Source organism: Pseudonaja textilis, chromosome 2 (assembly GCF_049901715.1).
Source record: "Pseudonaja textilis isolate UNSWEBS1 chromosome 2, rPseTex1.2, whole genome shotgun sequence".
Taxonomy (NCBI): Eukaryota; Metazoa; Chordata; class Lepidosauria; order Squamata; family Elapidae; genus Pseudonaja; species Pseudonaja textilis.
The window spans coordinates 200,334,702-200,352,912 of record NC_141991.1 but is presented as its reverse complement, the minus strand read 5'-3'; the positions used below and the strand labels follow the sequence as shown (position 1 = coordinate 200,352,912).

The 18,211-nt window shown below is 36.5% G+C and overlaps 2 protein-coding genes across 4 annotated transcripts in view; one reads left to right on the top strand and one right to left on the bottom strand.

Annotated features, from left to right (window-relative positions):
- The window catches only part of LOC113438506 (solute carrier family 71 member 2-like), a 127,359-nt gene that overhangs the window by 38,415 nt on the left and 70,733 nt on the right, over positions 1 to 18,211 (top strand). The gene's annotated exons all lie outside the window — the stretch shown is intronic.
- Positions 1 to 18,211, bottom strand: part of LOC113438507 (kelch domain-containing protein 3-like) — a 68,517-nt gene that overhangs the window by 31,441 nt on the left and 18,865 nt on the right. For all 3 annotated transcript variants that reach the window (XM_026703921.2, XM_087926844.1, XM_087926845.1), the window contains 2 exons: positions 15,395 to 15,541; positions 14,610 to 14,661 (listed from right to left, as the gene is read on the bottom strand). In XM_026703921.2, coding sequence (XP_026559706.2) covers positions 14,610 to 14,661; positions 15,395 to 15,541 — 199 coding nt within the window. The remainder of the gene's footprint in view (positions 1 to 14,609; positions 14,662 to 15,394; positions 15,542 to 18,211) is intronic.

The window sequence follows — 18,211 nt, the reverse complement described above, 5'->3', positions numbered from 1 at the left end:
TACTAATTGAAATAAGGGCACTTGGTATTTGTAGTTTGTAATCATTCTGACTGAAACACATATCCTCTCACTAGTCCCACTGGATTTTCACCAGGTGTGGACAATTGGGCTATAATATTGTGCATTTCCAAACTATAAGTATGCTGTTTTTTTTCTTTAGAAGAGCAGAACAACCAGAAAGTTTTGTTTCCCATTATTCTGGATAGTACTTGCAAGATTTATTCCATTTTCCAAATCTGCTACAGATTGTCATTTAAGAGCATTCTAAATGAAATCACTCTCTATTTTTGAATGTTTTCATCCTCCATGACTGCTTCTTCCATGCATTGTTCAGCTCTGCAGACTTTTCCTGCATTAGGGAGGTTGAAACATGGGTGGCAGGAAAACCCAGCAGCAAATGCCTTTGAAGTAAACTCTGACTTAATCAGTTAATAATAATAATACTAGTATTTAATACTAAAAACTAAATCAGATAATACATAATATTAAGAAGTCTCAAACTGAATGAAATATGGGTAAATATTTTGCAAGAAACACTGTGAAGCCACTGGAAAGGTTACTCAGTCAGAACCAGAATGTCCTCTAGGGGAGAAGACAAGGAAGAATAACCAAATGCACAACTTTTTCCGAAAACTTAATTGAATATTGTACCATGGCATGAGAACTAGAAACAAATCATTGTAGGGCTGTTGTACTAAGATCACTTTAGAGGCGATAGACTGTATATTCCCTCCTATCGTGAGAGCTATAAGCTGTCATTTGGAGTTAGCAGAGAAAAATGCTGGTCCAACATGGCATATAAATGGTCTATTGATGTGAAAAGTATTCCTACATATGCTTTTGCAAAAGTCAGTCCGAGGAGACTTATTCTGAATGAAGTATATAGCTATAGTCTTTTCCTGACCTTCTATTTGTAAATTGTCTCTCTAGTGCTATTGTGGAAGATTATTGAAATGAAGAGGAATAAATAATGTGCATCATTTTCTTCTGTGTTTTTGGTATAAATGACATCGCTTATATATATTTGTACATTGCATGGTTTGGTAAAGCACAACATTTTGTGTCATATAACATACAGTGGGTATTTATTTATTTATCTATTCATTCATTCATTCTGTCATGGTTATATAGAATATATTGGAGGTGGTGACCCTTTGAGGGCTGTATGCAATGAAATATCATTTTAATGTATGCCGATTAGTATACTTTCAAAGTGACAAAAAAGTTATTCTATTCTATTCTATTCTATTCTATTCTATTCTATTCTATTCTATTCTATTCTATACTATTCTATTCTATTCTACTCTACTCTACTCTACTCTATTCTAATTTAAAATGGTTAGAATTCCTTCCTTCTCCCCTCACCCCAAGCTGTTTCTCATAGTTAGATGTTGTTTTTTCATCTTCTGATAAAGCCAAACTCAACAGACTTTTCTCTTGAGCTTCAGTATAGATCTAAATCTCTGGAAAGGTGCTGAGTGCTAGGAGATGTAATATGGATTTCTGTGGGAGAGTCAAGTGAGTCAATCTGTCAAAAGAGGATCATGCCATCACAATACAAGCCCTGGCCTTCTGCAGTGCATTGCAAGATTGCACACATGTCCAAAAGAGATACAGCTTGTGTCACTCACTTTCTTTTTGATAGAAGTAGCAGGAACCTACAGATGGCCCAGCTGGGGAATGTTTATTGTTATATCTATCAAGCATGAGGCTTCATGGTTAATTATTCTGTATTTACTTTCCCCTATCAAATTGTTAATATTTCCTATTTGGTTGCGTTCCCGAGAGGTATTTTCTGTCAATATTATATCTTGCAGTTAAAATTATTCTTTTGCTTTGTTTTGTTCAGGACTTCCATTCAGGCTTTGCTTTACTCATGCATTCATTGCTTTTGTATTTATGAACTACTTGTACTCTGTTGGCGCAAAGATTCTTATAGGGTTTCCTCATCTCCCTAGCAAAAATTCTTATATTCTGTGGTTCTTCTGACCCCTCCCTCACAAATTGTCACCAGGTGTGATGACCTGGGGCATGGCACAAAGGCAACAAGTCAGATGATCAGGAGTCCCTTTATAGCTCCAACTTTGCCCCCAATGTCCTGGTTACCTTTTGGCTGGAGAAAAACTCTCCCAGGAACAGCCTTTGGCTGCAGAGAATCAAGTCCAAAATGTGGTCAACAAAAATTATAAGTCCAAACAAGGCAAAATGAGGTAATTGGTCTGACAGGGCAGGAGCAAGAATTCCAGATGTGAAGGCACAACAATAACTCCACATGGTTGGAAAGACGCCAGGAACACAGATAAGCAAAGTTAACACAAGATAAACTCATGTTTGCTCCCAACAGCTGCCGCACTCAGTATGCATTCCCAAGTGTGGCTATTGAAGGGAATCAGGGCCCTTTCCTCCCCCGTAAGCCATGCAACCCACAAGTTGCTCTTTTCTCCATTCCTCCCTATGTGCCCTAGGATGAAGAGGGGGTGGGCCTAGGTCTTCCTCTGAACTCCCTCTCCCTTGTTCTATCTCTCCCCTGCTCTGCCCAGCTGGACTTTGCCTTTCCCCACAGCCAACGGAAACACACTCCCACTCCCTGTCAGCTGTTCATCTTCCTTCTCTGTTTCAGACTCCGACAGGGGCATGACACCAGGTTGAGAAAGCTGAATAGATCAAGTTAACATTTCTATTTTCTAACGTTTTCACATGTTAAGATTTTATTTATGTTAATTTTTAGCTGGAGCTAATTATCTTAGTTAATATAAATTTATGAAAAATTGGATCTAGGTGCAAATTAGGAGATAATCACATGAATGGGAAAAACATGATATGCTCTGCTTAGAGACTGGTTTTACTTGAAATCGGATTTCCATAAAAACATAGCTATACTTTTAGTCTCAGTAGCCCTAACGATGTCTAATTAAGATGCCAAGTATGTTCTCCTTTAGATCATGCTTTTTTTATATGAACTGTTTCCTTGCAAGCTTGTTGGGAAACCAAGACTGTTCAAGAACAAAAAATAAAAAATAAAAAAATGAACTTGCTCTATCAGATCAACTTAACTCATTTTATCTGGAATAGTGTGTTTGGGTGCACAATTATTTATTTTCACATTTTCTTCTAATGTTCTCTTTTCCAAAATAAGTGTATTTTATAAAAATTATAAATTTTCAGAGACTTATCATTACAGTAAAACCTTCATGGTTGCAAAACCGCCACTTGTATTGTTAGGATTTTCAGAAGTTTTCTTGAGGTCATCTGCTCAGTTATTTGAGCAAATGAATCAATTTGTTTCACTTTCCCACTGATACCCTACTCTGAGAACGAGGCTGAAAGAATGACTATTTGGCAGAACGGATCAAAACACTCCAAGCAGATGGACAGGGTTGGACAGCCTTTCCCAACCTGGTGTTACTCTTCAATTAGTTAAACTGTAATACTAATTATCTCCAGCTGATTGAGAATTGATTATACTGGCTAGAAGATGTAGTTCTAAGGGTGAAACACTGAATTGGAGATAGCAGAATATGAGGTGGTTCAGTTTTTATGGATAGTCTTGGATTTTCCAGCAATGAAAAAGATTTTCCAGGAATAAAAAGTCATTAGTCACCTAAATCTATAATAAATAAGAATCCTTAATACAATTTATCTGGTGTATTTAAGCATTCAATTGCATTTAACAATCAGACAAATGAATAATATTGTTATGTCTTGGGAACCGGTTGGGGTTCCAACCGGGTCCGCTCTTTAAGCAGGATCACCAACCGTTCCTATTGGCTGGCGCCGTTTGACAGCCGGCTATATAAAGCTGGCTGTCAAGCCAAGCCAGCCGTTGTTCGCACGCTAGTCTGCCCGTTGACTGGCAGACGCGACAACCACCGTTCCTTTAATAAACATTGTTAACCGCATGCCCTGGTCTAGCCTCTCCTTTCCTTCAAACTACAACAAATATTATAAACAGATTACAGACTGAAGCTGACAAAGTGGATTCCTTAAAGCCACTTAATGAATCCAGACTAAAGTCAAGAATCAAACCAAATGTATATGGATCTTTAGCTCAATCCCTTGGCCACAAATTCTGCCCTCACACTCAAAGAAGTCAAGTTTGTGACACCTACTGCATGGCAAGTCTAATTTTTACAAAAGTGCAGCTAGAAAACCCCAATTCTACTCTGGCAACAACTCTATAGAGGTCAATAACTTTTTCTTCTGCATGCCCTATTGCTTTTGGCTCTGCTGCAAAAACCTTTGGAATACTTATTGACATTTTTAAATGTACAACAGCAGTATTAAATATCTCCTAAGCCTATTTGAAAAAGTGTGTGATCCCAGAACACTAGGAGCCATTAGTGCTTTTTTCCCCAAGAGGCAACTTTGGGACAACCATGACCTAGATGACTGAGAATCTCCATAGATGTGTAACTAGGAGCCATTGTGCTCTGGTTTCCTTTAATTGCCCCATCTTTGATGTATATGTTAAGTCCTTTCCTCCAAAAACTTCTACTTGTCCAATGCCCCCATCTCTCAATTGTAATTCCATACATACAAGCCATGAACTCTACTCTCATTCGTGGCATCCCTTACTCCTATGAGTCACAATTCAGAATCTGACTCTGACCTTGAATTTTATGATGTACCTGGTTTCCCTGAAAATAAACTCTACCCCCAAAATAAGCCCTAATGTGTTTAGGTGTATGCCTAATATAAGCTCTACCCACAAAATAAGCCCTACTCAAGTGCCTGAGCAGCCAGCTGCCTGCCCATTCCATCTGATTGCTCACAGTGCCATGGCCATGAGGTAAGGTGGGGTGGTGGTGGAGCCTCCCCTCATGCTCTGCACCGGCTTACCTGGGCCCCCTCAGCCAGGCCATCCATGCCCTGATATCTGCTTTGCAGCGGCAGCACCAGCGGCCATGTACAACAGGAGCCCAGGAGGCTGAACAGCACACTAGTGCCATGGTCACAAGATGAGGCAGCTGTTGGGGCATGGATGGCCTAGCTATGGGAGCCTTGAGGTAAGCCGGTGCAGGGTGCATGGGGCAGCTCCACCACTCTGCCTCGCCTTTTGGCTGTGGACTGGTGTGTTGCTCAGCCTCCTGCTCCATTGCGGCCATGAGCAAACTGAAGAAGTGGGCCGGTGGCCATGTGTGATCCTATTGAGCCTGTACTTCAGCATTCTCAGTTTCAAGACCTAGTAAGGCAGGATTCAATTGAGGCTGGTGAGCCACAGCATCGATTTTTCAGCTGGAGCAATCAGATGACAAGGCACAAGGTTTAAGTCTAGATCTCCACAGAGGTGAGCAGAGCAATGCTCCTCAGTGAGACTCCTTGTTAGGCAAAGAGTGAGGCATGAATAATTGCAGCCAGCTGTTTGGAGACAGATTTAGATAGCTGCTTTGCTTGCAATCTTTGCTGGAGGCAATCATTTAGTTTTCTGTCTTGTGACCCTTTGACCATCTGACCACCTGATTCTCTGTAACTTTTGGATCATATTTGCACTATGCTACTGCTTCTTGGACTGTAAGCAATGCTTTTCAGGAAAGCACTCTCTGCTAAGCATTTGAACTACATTCCTGTCTGCTGGTATCAGCTTATCTGCAGTGTCTACTGCTTGGCTGCATGTGCTTGCCAGTAACCTTGAATCAGAGCACTTATTCTCAGTCTATTAACTGTACTTTCTGCATTGCAATGTTTAATTGGTTTTCCAGTATGACAGTAGCATAGCTACTGAAAAGCCCCCTTGTAAGGTTTTCCTTTGAGGTTTAATTGGAGAGTGGTATGCCAATGGCATGGCAGGTTACGAGAAATATTAGTGTATAATGAAGAACAGGGATTCATATATGTACATGCACACATGCCTTGCACCTTAATGCAAAAATTGTCTTTCATCTTTCTGTATGAACATGAATGGTAAAAAAATTCAGGAGGATTTTTCAACGGGCTTTTTGATAGAAGAAAATTATCTGCTATGGGATGGCTACATCTAGTTATCTGAATCCTTATCCCGTGAGAGTACTCCATAGAACAAATGAAACAGCTCATTATATGACATTAAATTATCTAACTATATTAAATACAGGAAACTCATTATGGATTCACCAATTAAACAACTGCTTGAGGCTCTGGTATCATGCTTCCATTGCCACACATTTTCCCAGGATAGTTTATTTTTGCAGAAATTTTATTTTAAGTGTTCCTGTTTGTCCTTTTAAATAATAACAAAATACATATTTACTCATTCCTTTCTTCTTGCAGTAAAATGAAGAGAGATTAAAGGATGAATGATAGTGGCTTGAATCAAAATACAAATGAGAAAAACAGGATTATTTGGTATATTTTTCTTCCATAACATGATCCACTGTATGCCAAAAGCTCCTTTTCGGAAATTAGGAGATCTTTTTGAAATAACATAAAACCGAATAGGATATTTTGTATGAATAAAAGATACATTAGAATGCAAGTAATTTTTAAATGATTATATTATTTTATTATCTTCATTGTAATACATTCAAATATACAGCTTAAAAAGCCCTTGAGAATGATATTTTTCAGTTCTTAAAATTTGCTATTTTTATTGCACTACTTTATAATCCTAAAAAGTTCAATATCAATCTTGGCAAATGCAAGGCATAATAATGATTTTATATGCGTACTTATGCCAATGCAAAAATTCATTCCAAGCTGCTTAACTGCAATTTATAAACATAGCCCAAAGATTTCTGCTGTGAAGCATTCCAGTAACAAACATATCAACGCTAGAATGATTCATATAACCCACATTTCCTTTCGGCTGTTTGATACACTAATTTTGTAATTGCAAGTTTGTGGCTCAGATCTTGCTCCAGATTTATGAAGCGGTTGAAATCTAGCATTGTTCATATCTTTATTTGTAGCCCTAAATTTAAGTGGAATTGCATTTGGTCCAGCTAAGAGAAATATCAGACATAACAAGAAGCATCTTGTCAGCTTCATGCTATGACCTTCAAACAAGGATTATAATATGCTCCAGACACATATTTTGTGTGACGAAAAGTAAATCAAAAGATGCCTTTTACTGTACCTCATGGATTTCAGATGCATTATTTTAAAATATTTGTTCTCCAAGCTACATACACAGAAGTCATTGATCAAATGCCTATTCTCACCTTTCTAGGAGTTACAAGGGATGACATGTCCTGGATATGTTGCTCTGGTAAAAGTGTCCTTTACTTGCCTGGCTTCTGGTTCCATTTTCTTTGAACATGAAGATAAATTGCTCTGAATTTGTCATCCTTGCAGTGTTGTGCTGGTGCATTGCACCCTCTAATGATTTTAGATTTGCTGCAACTTGTGTTGTTGCTTTTGTGCATAAACCAAAATATTAATAATCTAAGTGCTCTTCTTCATACTTGGAATGTACCTAGAACATTTCTGAATATGGTTATATGCTAACCTTGGCTCTGTTGTTGAAAGCTATGAATTAGATGAAAAATTATTTAAATTACATATGGGAACCTTTTTACATGATGCTATTTCATCTAACCTGAGGTGCATGATAATTGTTTCTGAATGAACACTTAAGCACTGAACTGGGTAAGACTATGGCAGCAGGACATAGAGCTAAATAATAAAAATTAAATTTATTTATGTTTCTTGGATAATATCTTGATTTATGGATAGTACCTAATGAAATAAAATTTCAGGGGACCAGCTAATAACATCCAAATTGTGGAACATGGATAACATTTCTGGCTTGCAAAATAGCAGATAAACTTTCTATAAATAAAGTTGAATTTTAAAAGTGCTGCTTATATTCTTAACAGAAATCTGCCTTAGTACAGGCATATCTGCTAGATCAGGGGTGGGCAACCATGGCCGCTGTAAGTGTACTTCAACTCCCAGAATTCCTGAGCTATCATGGTCATAATTCCACAGGTCATAAGAGGGCCATAGTTGCCCCCCCCATGCTAAATACTGTTAGAAATGTCTAGGTTGATTCTTGTAACTTCTTGGATACTACCATGTAGGAATTTGTTTACCATTGCATTCTTCTGGAATATTTGGTCAGTTTCCCAGTTAAATCAGCAAACTGGGCATTGTCTGGTAGTCTTCCATCCAAGTACTACTCAAACCTGACCCTTCTTATTTCTTTGTTTAATTTGCTTGCTGCTTATCTAACCTCCTTAGCTACTTGAACAAATTGATAGAATCACAGAATTATGGAGCTCGAAGGGACCACAGGAATCCAACCCTAAAGAAAACCAGTTAAATTATCTGAGAGAAATGGCTGTGCAACCTCTTCTCAGAAAACTTTCATACGTAGATTGTTCCACTGTTTTACAGGTCTTACTGTCTGGAGGTTTTTTCTTCATATCGAAACAAAATCTAGATTACTGCCACTTACACCTGTTATTTCTTATCTTCTATGGACAGTAGAAAATAGTTCCTGACTATCGCTATCTTTTATGTATCAGAACATTGAGATCACGCTTAGTCTGATTAGATGCTGCTACCTGTCAAACCCATCATGTAGACCAGACCATGAAATTAATTCCACAGGAAGGCTATAGCATTTTTATTGAAATCTTGCTAGTTTTGTTGTGCTGCATCTCCTCACTCTTTGGTGAATTTGGGAGGCGTCTGCCAAAACTACTTCTGAATTTTATCTTGATCTGGACTTAAAAAATACTTTAGCCCCATTGCATAGGCAACAAAACCTTCATAAATCCACTAAAATCACCTTCCTTACTTTCTATTCACTTGCTTGGCAATATATGTTTAGTTGTATCACTAATCAGCTTTCTGCTTGACACATTAGGGATGACTATTATCCCTATCTTCTTGGTCATGATTATTTGCCTAATAATTAGAATGTCAAACTAGGATTGTGGAGACTCAGATTCAAATCCTCATACTGATAGCTATTTGATTAAGTAAGTTTTTGTTGATCATTATGTCTCAGCTTATCTTAAGCCACAAAATATTTTGAGGATATAATTGGAGGAGTGTTATATTGATCTGCTGGAGGAAGGGGCAAGTGTAAATGAAATAAATATTGCATTTTTTAAAAAAGGGTAACATTGTAACAATGTCCTATGAGACTGCAGTTGATAATTTTTAAATGATTTTAGCTGTCCATAATAAAAATGGCAAAAAAGAAATAATTGAATACTTCAGGGAGCCAAATATCCTATTTTTCCCCTTTCATAAGGACTGAAGAAGGTGAGACATAAACTAGTTTTTCCTGAACTTGAGTGAACTGTTAACACAGATAACATAGACCAGCTGTTTTGCAAGATCATCAAGAGAAGCGTCAGGTATTTATTTTCTTAAAAAGATGAAAAAATAGCCTAAAATTTGAATCCTGGAGCCCAGATTTATATGTAGGCCTTGATTTCTGTGAACTACAATTTTAAAAAAATCTTTGGTGTGTGTGTGTGTGTGTGTGTGTGTATCTTAACTGTTATCTGTGGTAAAGGGACAAAGCTTGCTGAATCATGCCTGTGAGTTTTTGATGAATAAGCCACACCCAAAATAAGTGGTTAAGTGTCTGGAGAGCTAAAATATAAGTTTATGCCATGCTGGTGTGAAGACTAATAGATAGTTTTGCTTGCAACCATCACTGTTGGAGAAAATAGTGCTGACAGACTAAGGATTAAACAGCAGCTATAAAACTTTTCCAAGTCTGGGCTTCCGGTTTGAGCTTCTTCAGTGATAGACCGAAATCTGCGAACATCCGCAGTTTCGATCTGTGCTAGCTGCTGGAGCGCCCCGAGCCGGCTGGTTTTGGGGCTAAGCCACCCCGTAGAGGTGTTGAAGAGTGGGGAGACTGCCAATAGGGTCGAGGAGAGTCGCATCTCTCCTCCTCAGCTGGCCATTACACCCTTTCCCGAAGGCAGTTGCAGAGGTGGTTAGAATTGGCCACCTCAAAGAAGAACTCGACTGGAAAAGAATGTGCAGGAGGAAGATAAGAAAAGAAAGTTTTGGCTGATCGAGTCGAACTGAAAAAGCAACAATATAAGGTACCCTGGAATTTGAATTATAAAGAACAACGTTGTTCCCAAAGAAGACTTTGAAGCGGCGAATGAGAGAGGGAAGGGAAAGGATTTGTTTTTTTTTCTTTTCTTCCCTATATTGACAACTAAGAGAGTTAAGCAAGAAACCAGCAAAAATCCACTTTGACATTAATAGGTATTTAAGCTAAAAATAAAATATCAAAGGGTTAATAAAGATTTCTGGATTCTCAAAAACTTTTAAAAAGAAGGAAAAAATACAAAAGAGTGGGATCTGGAAAAATGGAGGAGACCACCTGAAAGTGAAAGGAATTAACAGTGAAACTTTAACAAGATTCCTAAAAGATACATTTTAACTGAAACTTTGTAACAAGATAATAGAACCCCAGGAAGAGAAAGTGGAAAAAAGAAGCAAGAAGGAACAGCTTTGGATTACTTGGATTACTTGGTGATTTTTTGATTTTTGGCTATTGGATCTAAAGGATTAAACTTAATCGGGTGGTTGTTTAAATTTTTTAAAAATGGTATCACTCTTGGAAGAATTGAGAATGGAACTTAAAAGAACAGAAAGAAGATGCACAAGAAGGAAGAGGTTCTTTTGGCTTTGTATTTCAATTTTTAGAAATGGAGATCCTGAACTATGAGAAACAACAAGAAATGCCTGTTGAATAAGAAGGGCGGGACAAAGAAGAAGCCATCTTCAATGACCAAGTATTTCTATGCGGAGAAAAGAAAGGAAGGGGGGAAGAGAGTGGAAAATTCAAGATTTGAAAAAAACAACCCCAAAAAGAATAGTTTGAAAAGTAATTACAATATTAGGAAGGAACAGAAGAGAGGACTACAGAAAAGAGAATCAGAATTAGAGAGAGAAGGGGTCAAAAAGGGAAGGGAGAAGAAGAAGGGGAAGAGGGAAAGGAAAAGAAATTATAAAGGACAGAAACAGGATATAGAGAAACAGGGAAAACGTACAAGGATTAAGGGTATAAGCCTATTTAGAAGACACAGAGATAATGGGTGAAAATTTAATTGAAAGGGGGATTCTGCAAGGGTACATAAGATAGTATTGTTATATTAGAAATAGAAATGAACTTTGAAAATATGAAACAAGTGTGATTAAAATGATAGATAAAATACTCATTGTAATGGAATGGAATGTTTAATAAATAAATGAAATAAAGAGAATGAGAGAATGAAATTAGGAAAGGAGGGGAACATTTTAATTATTGTTAATGTGTTATAAAAATTTAAGTGAAGAGGAATATGAAAGAAATATGAAAAAAATATGGAAATATTATAAGTGTTCCTAGAAGTATGATATCCTATTGAAAAGAAATGTTAAAGATGTTAAAGATTATAAATAACATTAATGATAGAGCAGAATTGGAATAGAATAAGTATTTTATTTATTATTGTTATATGTGTGTATGTATGTATGTGTATGTGTATATATATATATATGTATGTATATATGTATGTATATATATATATATATGTATATATACTTTCTCTTTAAGAACTTAGTGCATATTTTAAGAATGTACCAAGCAGAATTTGACTGGAAGTTATGTGTTATATTGAATGTTATAATTGTAAAGGCATAAATTAAAGTTTAAATAAGAGTTGAATGGATAAAAATTAAAAGATGCAAAGGTGTCATACTCCAATAAGTAACTACGGGAGAAAATTTTGTTTTATGAGAAAAGAAAATATGAAATTGAAACAGGACAGACAAAAGTATAAATATAATGATTAGAAAGATATTGAAACCTAGAAAAAGACGATATATATATATATATATATATATATATATATATATATATATATATATATATATGAATTTAGAAAGTAATAAGATAATTAAAAGCAAGATTGAGAAAATTAAGGGAAGGGAAAATTATTTGAGAAAATGTTAAAATAGTAATAAGATATGGAATAGAACACAGAGTTAAATACGAAATTGAATTTGTGTCTGTATGGAGAAGTGATAACCTGGGACCATGCTATTCTCAAAAAAATTTTTTTACTTGCATTATGTTTTGTGAAAACCCAAATAAAATTTTATTAAAAAAAAACTTTTCCAACTCTGCTAATCAACCACAAAGTTGTGAGTGACTTGCTCCAGAATCAGAACCAAACTGTGACCCAAATGGACCAATTGTCCAAACCATGGATTAGCAGGTAGGACAGAATATATCTCCAATGGCTCCTCTACTAGTTTTGACTAAAGAACTGCAAATAAATATGACAGGAGGCAATACAATCATTTTAATTTACTTTAATAACTTTAATTCATCATATTTGTCAAATTGGTTACTGTTACTGAATCCTCTTTGCTTGACAAATACAATGGAATCCCCCAAATGATCAAACTACTTTCTTGCTCAGTTTAATTTTGTTGAAACCAAACAACATCCTCACCAACACAACATGCAAACTATTATTAATTAACCTAATGATATAGGGAGCTAGAAAATGGGCACTTCCCTTTTTGTTTAAATTAGCTCTCAGACTTGGAGAGCTATATACGCTAAGTGACACATCTGAGAACTAACTTCAAGGATTCAATCAAGCAACTGATTGCCAACTGTGAAATTTGTCACCTCTAACAAGATAAGCTTTTATGGGGGGAAATCCTGCTGAGTTTTGGCTGTTAGATTCAGATGTGGGCTGGAATGAAAGAGGATTAAATTACTAGTTTACAGAGGGGTAAAGCATGTAGGAGATAAAATCTTTATATTTCAAGTGACTTGAGATTCAAGTGACCTGAGAAATAATGAAATGGTGCACCACTGGACTTTTTGTCTTTTTAAAGACTGGAGGAAACTTGATAGCTTAAGGAAACTTAAGTTAAAAAAACAAACATGTTTCTGCTAGGTTTTAAGCCAGCAATCTTCTATTTACAAGAAGAGTGTTATAACAGTTGTGCTGCTGTAATATTATTGGAAAACACATGACTAGAAGGTTTCATTCAAGACAATGGTAACCATTGATTCAATTGAGGGGATACTCCTCTTGCTGTGTAATAACGAATAAGTTGCTGAAGATAACCTATAATACAATAAAGCCAGGCGTGGGATTCAAATTTCTTAACAACTAGTTCTGTGGGTGTGGCCTAATTTGTGGGAGTGGCTTGGTGGTCATGTGACTGGCTGGGCATGGCTTGTATGTAAATATTATAAGTATTATAATATATATTATAATATATATTTATATTATAATATAAATCAGGATGAAGAAAAAACCATTCTGGCACAGTAGTAGGCTAGCCCCAAATTTAAAACTGAAACGGCTGTGAAAGTCTGACTCACAGACGAACACAGTACAGAAGCCTGATGATGGCAGATGAGATTTTGCCGAAATGTTGCTACAACTTTAAAAGCATAACTATAATGACGTGGGAAAATACCCGAACAAAGATGAATACCATACCTGTAAGTACCCGCGAAAACTTAAGAAAACATAATAAGTATTTATATAAATATTGAATTTGTTAAATTCAATTAAATATTGAATATTGATTCATTCAGAGATCTGTCTTTCTGCCATTAGCTAGCTGAGTCTGTCACATAAAATTTGCTTGCAAGCAAACTCCCAAAATTAACTCACAACACACCATGTATGTAAATATTGATTTTTTTTTAATTAAAAAGAGCAACTTTTACCCAAAACCAGGCAAAGCAGGCAGGCAGATTGAGTTGCTCACAGAATCATTGATTCACTAAGAGATCTATCTTTCTGCAATCTGCTACCTGAGTCTGCACTGAAAAATAGCAACTAAAAGCAGGCAAGTTGGATGGCATGCATGCCAGGTAAGGAGTGCGTGGGGAGGGAAGGGGCCAGCCAGGGGCACAATTTTCCAGTTCTCTGAACTGCTCAGAATCGTAACATCTGGTTCTAAAGAACCTGTCTGACCAGGTAGAGTCCCACCCCTGAATAAAGCCCAGAAGGGTATTAATGTTCAACATGACCTAAGTGGAAAAAGAGTATTTTAAAAGGACAACAGGAAATAATACATGGAGGATGCAAATGTAGCATGAAGGGAGTGACTACCAAGTGAGGTCAGTAGTTCTTGCCCTTCAGAAATTTGTTGCTGATCCATTCTGGCCCTGGAATAATGGTGCAGGGTGCATATGCTCTAAGATACCCAAAATTTATTCCTTTTTTTTTTTTGTTTAATTTAGTGGATAAATAAATATTGTTGCATGGTATGTGATTTGATTCATGGCTGAGGTTTTAAAACAGATGTGGCCAATTTGTGGCTTCTACACCTTTTAAAAAATTGTATGGTTGCCAAAACTGTAAACAAAAGCTTAAAATTTTCATAAACAGATTTAATAGAATTTTAAGGACAAGTAAAATCCACAACTCTACACTGAAAACCTAGGGAAAAGAAGAAAAATATTACATTGCTGCCCATGGATATACGCCTGTGCTGCTGCCTCTTTTTGAATCAGGCAATCTCCAAACAGTAGGTGTGATTCACATCACACAATATTGTCCACCTCTGCTTTATAGATTTAAATTTTCATTTACAAGTTTATTTGACAACTATAATAAAAGAACACTAGACTAAGTTACCTTGTTTAACACAAAAAAGGCTGAAAGAAGAATAAAATAGTTACTTACCTGGCACCAGGGTTTGAAGCAAAGGTTTTCACTGGAGTCCAACAGTGAGACACTAAATGCCAACATGAAATATTAGAATGACAAGAATAGTTCTAAGATGCTATGAGCAATAATGAACAAGGGTGCTGGAATATAGTAAAACATTTATAAGTGTTTGAAAATGTGATATAGGGAGTAAAAATCATACAAAGCTACTTCTCATAGAAATTTCCCTGATAGTTGTAGAGCACATTTAACATGATTGGCTGATAGCATATATAGGAATATATAACTAGACTCATTTTTAGGCTGCATAATGTAGGATTTAATTAAATGGAGCAACACATTTGCTATAGGATAAACTCTTGGGCCAAGTTATAAACAGTAGCAAGTAATAATGGGATCTACACTAAACTGTACTACAGGTTGACAGAAATAAGAAATCAAGTGGTTATATATTAATTTTATTTATTTATTTGTATTTTTACATTATTTATATCTGTTTTTATTAATTTTACAAATACGGCAAACATATCCAAACCCTTCCTCCCCCTATTTTCCCACAACAGCACCCTAGTAATGTGAGTTGGGCTGAGAGACAGAGTGACTGGCCCAAGATCACCCATCTGACTTTCATGGCCATGATGAGACTTGAACTCATGGTCTCCTGCTTGCTAGCCTGGTGCCTTAACCACTAGGCCAAACTGGCATTTCTATCTGCACTTGTTTTATGAACATATGCTGCATGCTGGAGTAACTGACATAGAGCAAACTACTTTGTCCTGTGAGGATTTAGTTGCACCTACCTGTATTGAATGTATAGAGATCATCCACTGCTTTACCATTTTCCATGCCACCATACACAAAGATGTTTTCGCCTACTACAGCTGAACTGTGTTCAAGAGTTTGAGGAGCAAGACCACTGGTTGTGATTTTCTGCCAGCTTAGAGAATCTTAAGGTAAAGGAAATAAAAAAAGAAATTACTCTCTTATTTTGAAGTTGGCTTGGGCAAAGTCACTTTCTTGTTCTGCTTTTTTCCGCAGAATACAACCACTGGAAGAAATGCTACAGAGCAGACTGTTCTTTACCTCCCCATACGTCTTCTGAAAATTACTGTTTTAAAAGCTGGATCCTTTCACTGACAATGTATTTTTTTAGGTAAACAGCTGCTCTTTAATTCAGCACTCTCAATTAAGGCATCAGTGAAAGGCTGCTTCACTTCAACCATGCTTTGACTGAACTACCCCTTTGAAGCTTTGTAAAAGAATGTGTTTATCCACCCCTCCCCTCTTGTAAATGCCCCCGCTGAAGTCCTTTGAGATTTTGAAGGTATCAAAGGGTCAATGACAAGAATGGATAGCATTTCCTCTGCATCTCTAGGCAAATTAAGATTGGCTGATTTATTATATGAAGGGTGTCAATGAGGAGGCCTGGGGAATGTCTATGTTCTGGAGAGGCATATTATATATTATTTCTTTCTTCAGTGCCACAGAAAGCAGGACTGCTGAATGTGGAAGTATGAAGAAAATAGGAGAAGGAGAAGGAATTTCTGAAAGCAGGATCCTTAAAATAATATTCATGGACATCAATAGGACGATGGACTCGTTTGGAGAAATTTTGGAATTCTATGCCCAGTTAGACTGTTTTGTTATATGACTGCATAGGTCACTTTGTGCTCTCTACCATCCATGGTACCATGATGAAACTCATAACATACACATGCTCTCAAACTGTGCCTAGTGAATAAAAATATTGGGGGGGAGAGGAGCCCTGCATTCAGCTATCCTCCTCCTCCCTCCTCCCCCTCCCCCTCCTCCACCACCACCACCACCACAATACAAATAGTTTTATATATTTTTAAAAAGCATTAAATAATATTTAAACAAGCCTTTTCTTTTTTTACATTTTAAATACTAATTCCCCACCACTTATCAACAGAAAACCATCCTGTGGAAATTTGGCATTAAAATGGCTCTGGAGCTGCAAAAGAACCTGAAAGACACAGGCAGTTGGTGGACCATAAAGGGCCCATCCTTAGAAGCAGCATCTACCTATCTATCATGTTGCATCTAGGGCTATAGTGGCCATTTATTTACTTAACAGAGAGGAAAAATACATTGAAGTTCATTTTTATCTTCAAGTACCTTGTGTTTTGGAGCTGCAATGTATAAACAGCGCAGGAATTACTTGTAAATAATCTGACTGGAAATTTTAGTTGTGAAATACAGGGTCTGGATTCATGAGTAATTGAACCATAAGTTTACTAAATTAATTCAATTGCCTAGGATTGCATGACCCAGTGAACCTTAGATTAATTATACTGGTTGAATTTGCATAATATATTCCACCACAAACTAAACGGATATCTCACCAACTACATTTTACTCTGGAATGAACTTATGGTTCATTGGGTCACCCAAACTCAGAAAACTGGGTTAATTGAGAAAACAGTGGGTATCTTATGCATGGATAAGGGTCTTGTGTGATTACAGCAAAGAAGCCACAGTTTAGCCAAGTGGATTTTTTGAACCCAACCTTCCCTGCAGCTTCTTAAAAAATAAGAGGGTGAATCCTGGTGATCTGCAATAGTGGAAGAGTTGAATTGTTCCTGCTTGGTAGAACTTCACAAAAAGCAGTTCCCTCCCAATCCATAATTCCAGTTATAGATTAAGTTTATCACATCCAATGGATCTGTTTCTGAGACTGTAGATAATATCCATTTTCTTTACTTAAAGCCTGGACTTTTCTAGCATATTCTTTCATATGCTAGAATGAAATATGTAAACATATATACATGCTGTGAGCATAAATAGTTTTCTTGATCTGCAACATGAAATGCAAGTTAAATAAAAGCAATACATTAAATTTATCCATCATCATGCACAGTGGAAATAGAAATTGGAGGTGAAGAAATCACTGATCATTTCATAAAAGCATCTTCATCTCATATCTTATACTGCTATTCTGTTTTAAAATAATATCTCCCAAGTTATGTATGAGCTTTTAATTTTTTTTAAAAAAAGTATATATTCATGCTCATGTGATCCTAACTGTATAGAGAAAAGAGTCCCTCATCCCTATATTCAGTTATTGTCCTCATACAAAAGTAGCCTCTTTCATATGTAACTTTATGCTATTGTTATGTAGATAAATTTTGGGCAGGAAAGAGTTTGGAAACATTGTCTTCCCCTTTTAACAAGAGCTTATTATTTTTTCTGAATGTTGGCCAAATTGGATAATGATCAGGCTGACTTGGAATGTAAGGTAGTATAGGCCAGGCCACAAGATTAGGGAAGGCTGCTCTAATTTTACTTTAAAATGAACAATCCCTATGAGTTTGGACAAGATGAAAAAAACCTCCCAGTTAATTAAAAGCAGAAGCGTTACTTCCAATTTCTTCTTCAAAGCTATGCCAGAGAAAGGGGCAAAGAAAGTGTGCATAGCCACCGTTTATGGATGTAATGCTAAATCATTATTTAGTGTAGCATTTGTAATGGATCACTGAATTCTTTAGTTGGAAAGCCAGTGTTAATCATTTATTAATCACAGTACATAATTCAGAAACACTGGACTTACAAAAGAAGCCCAAATACACCAGAAAGGTGTAATTTTAAAGAAAGGT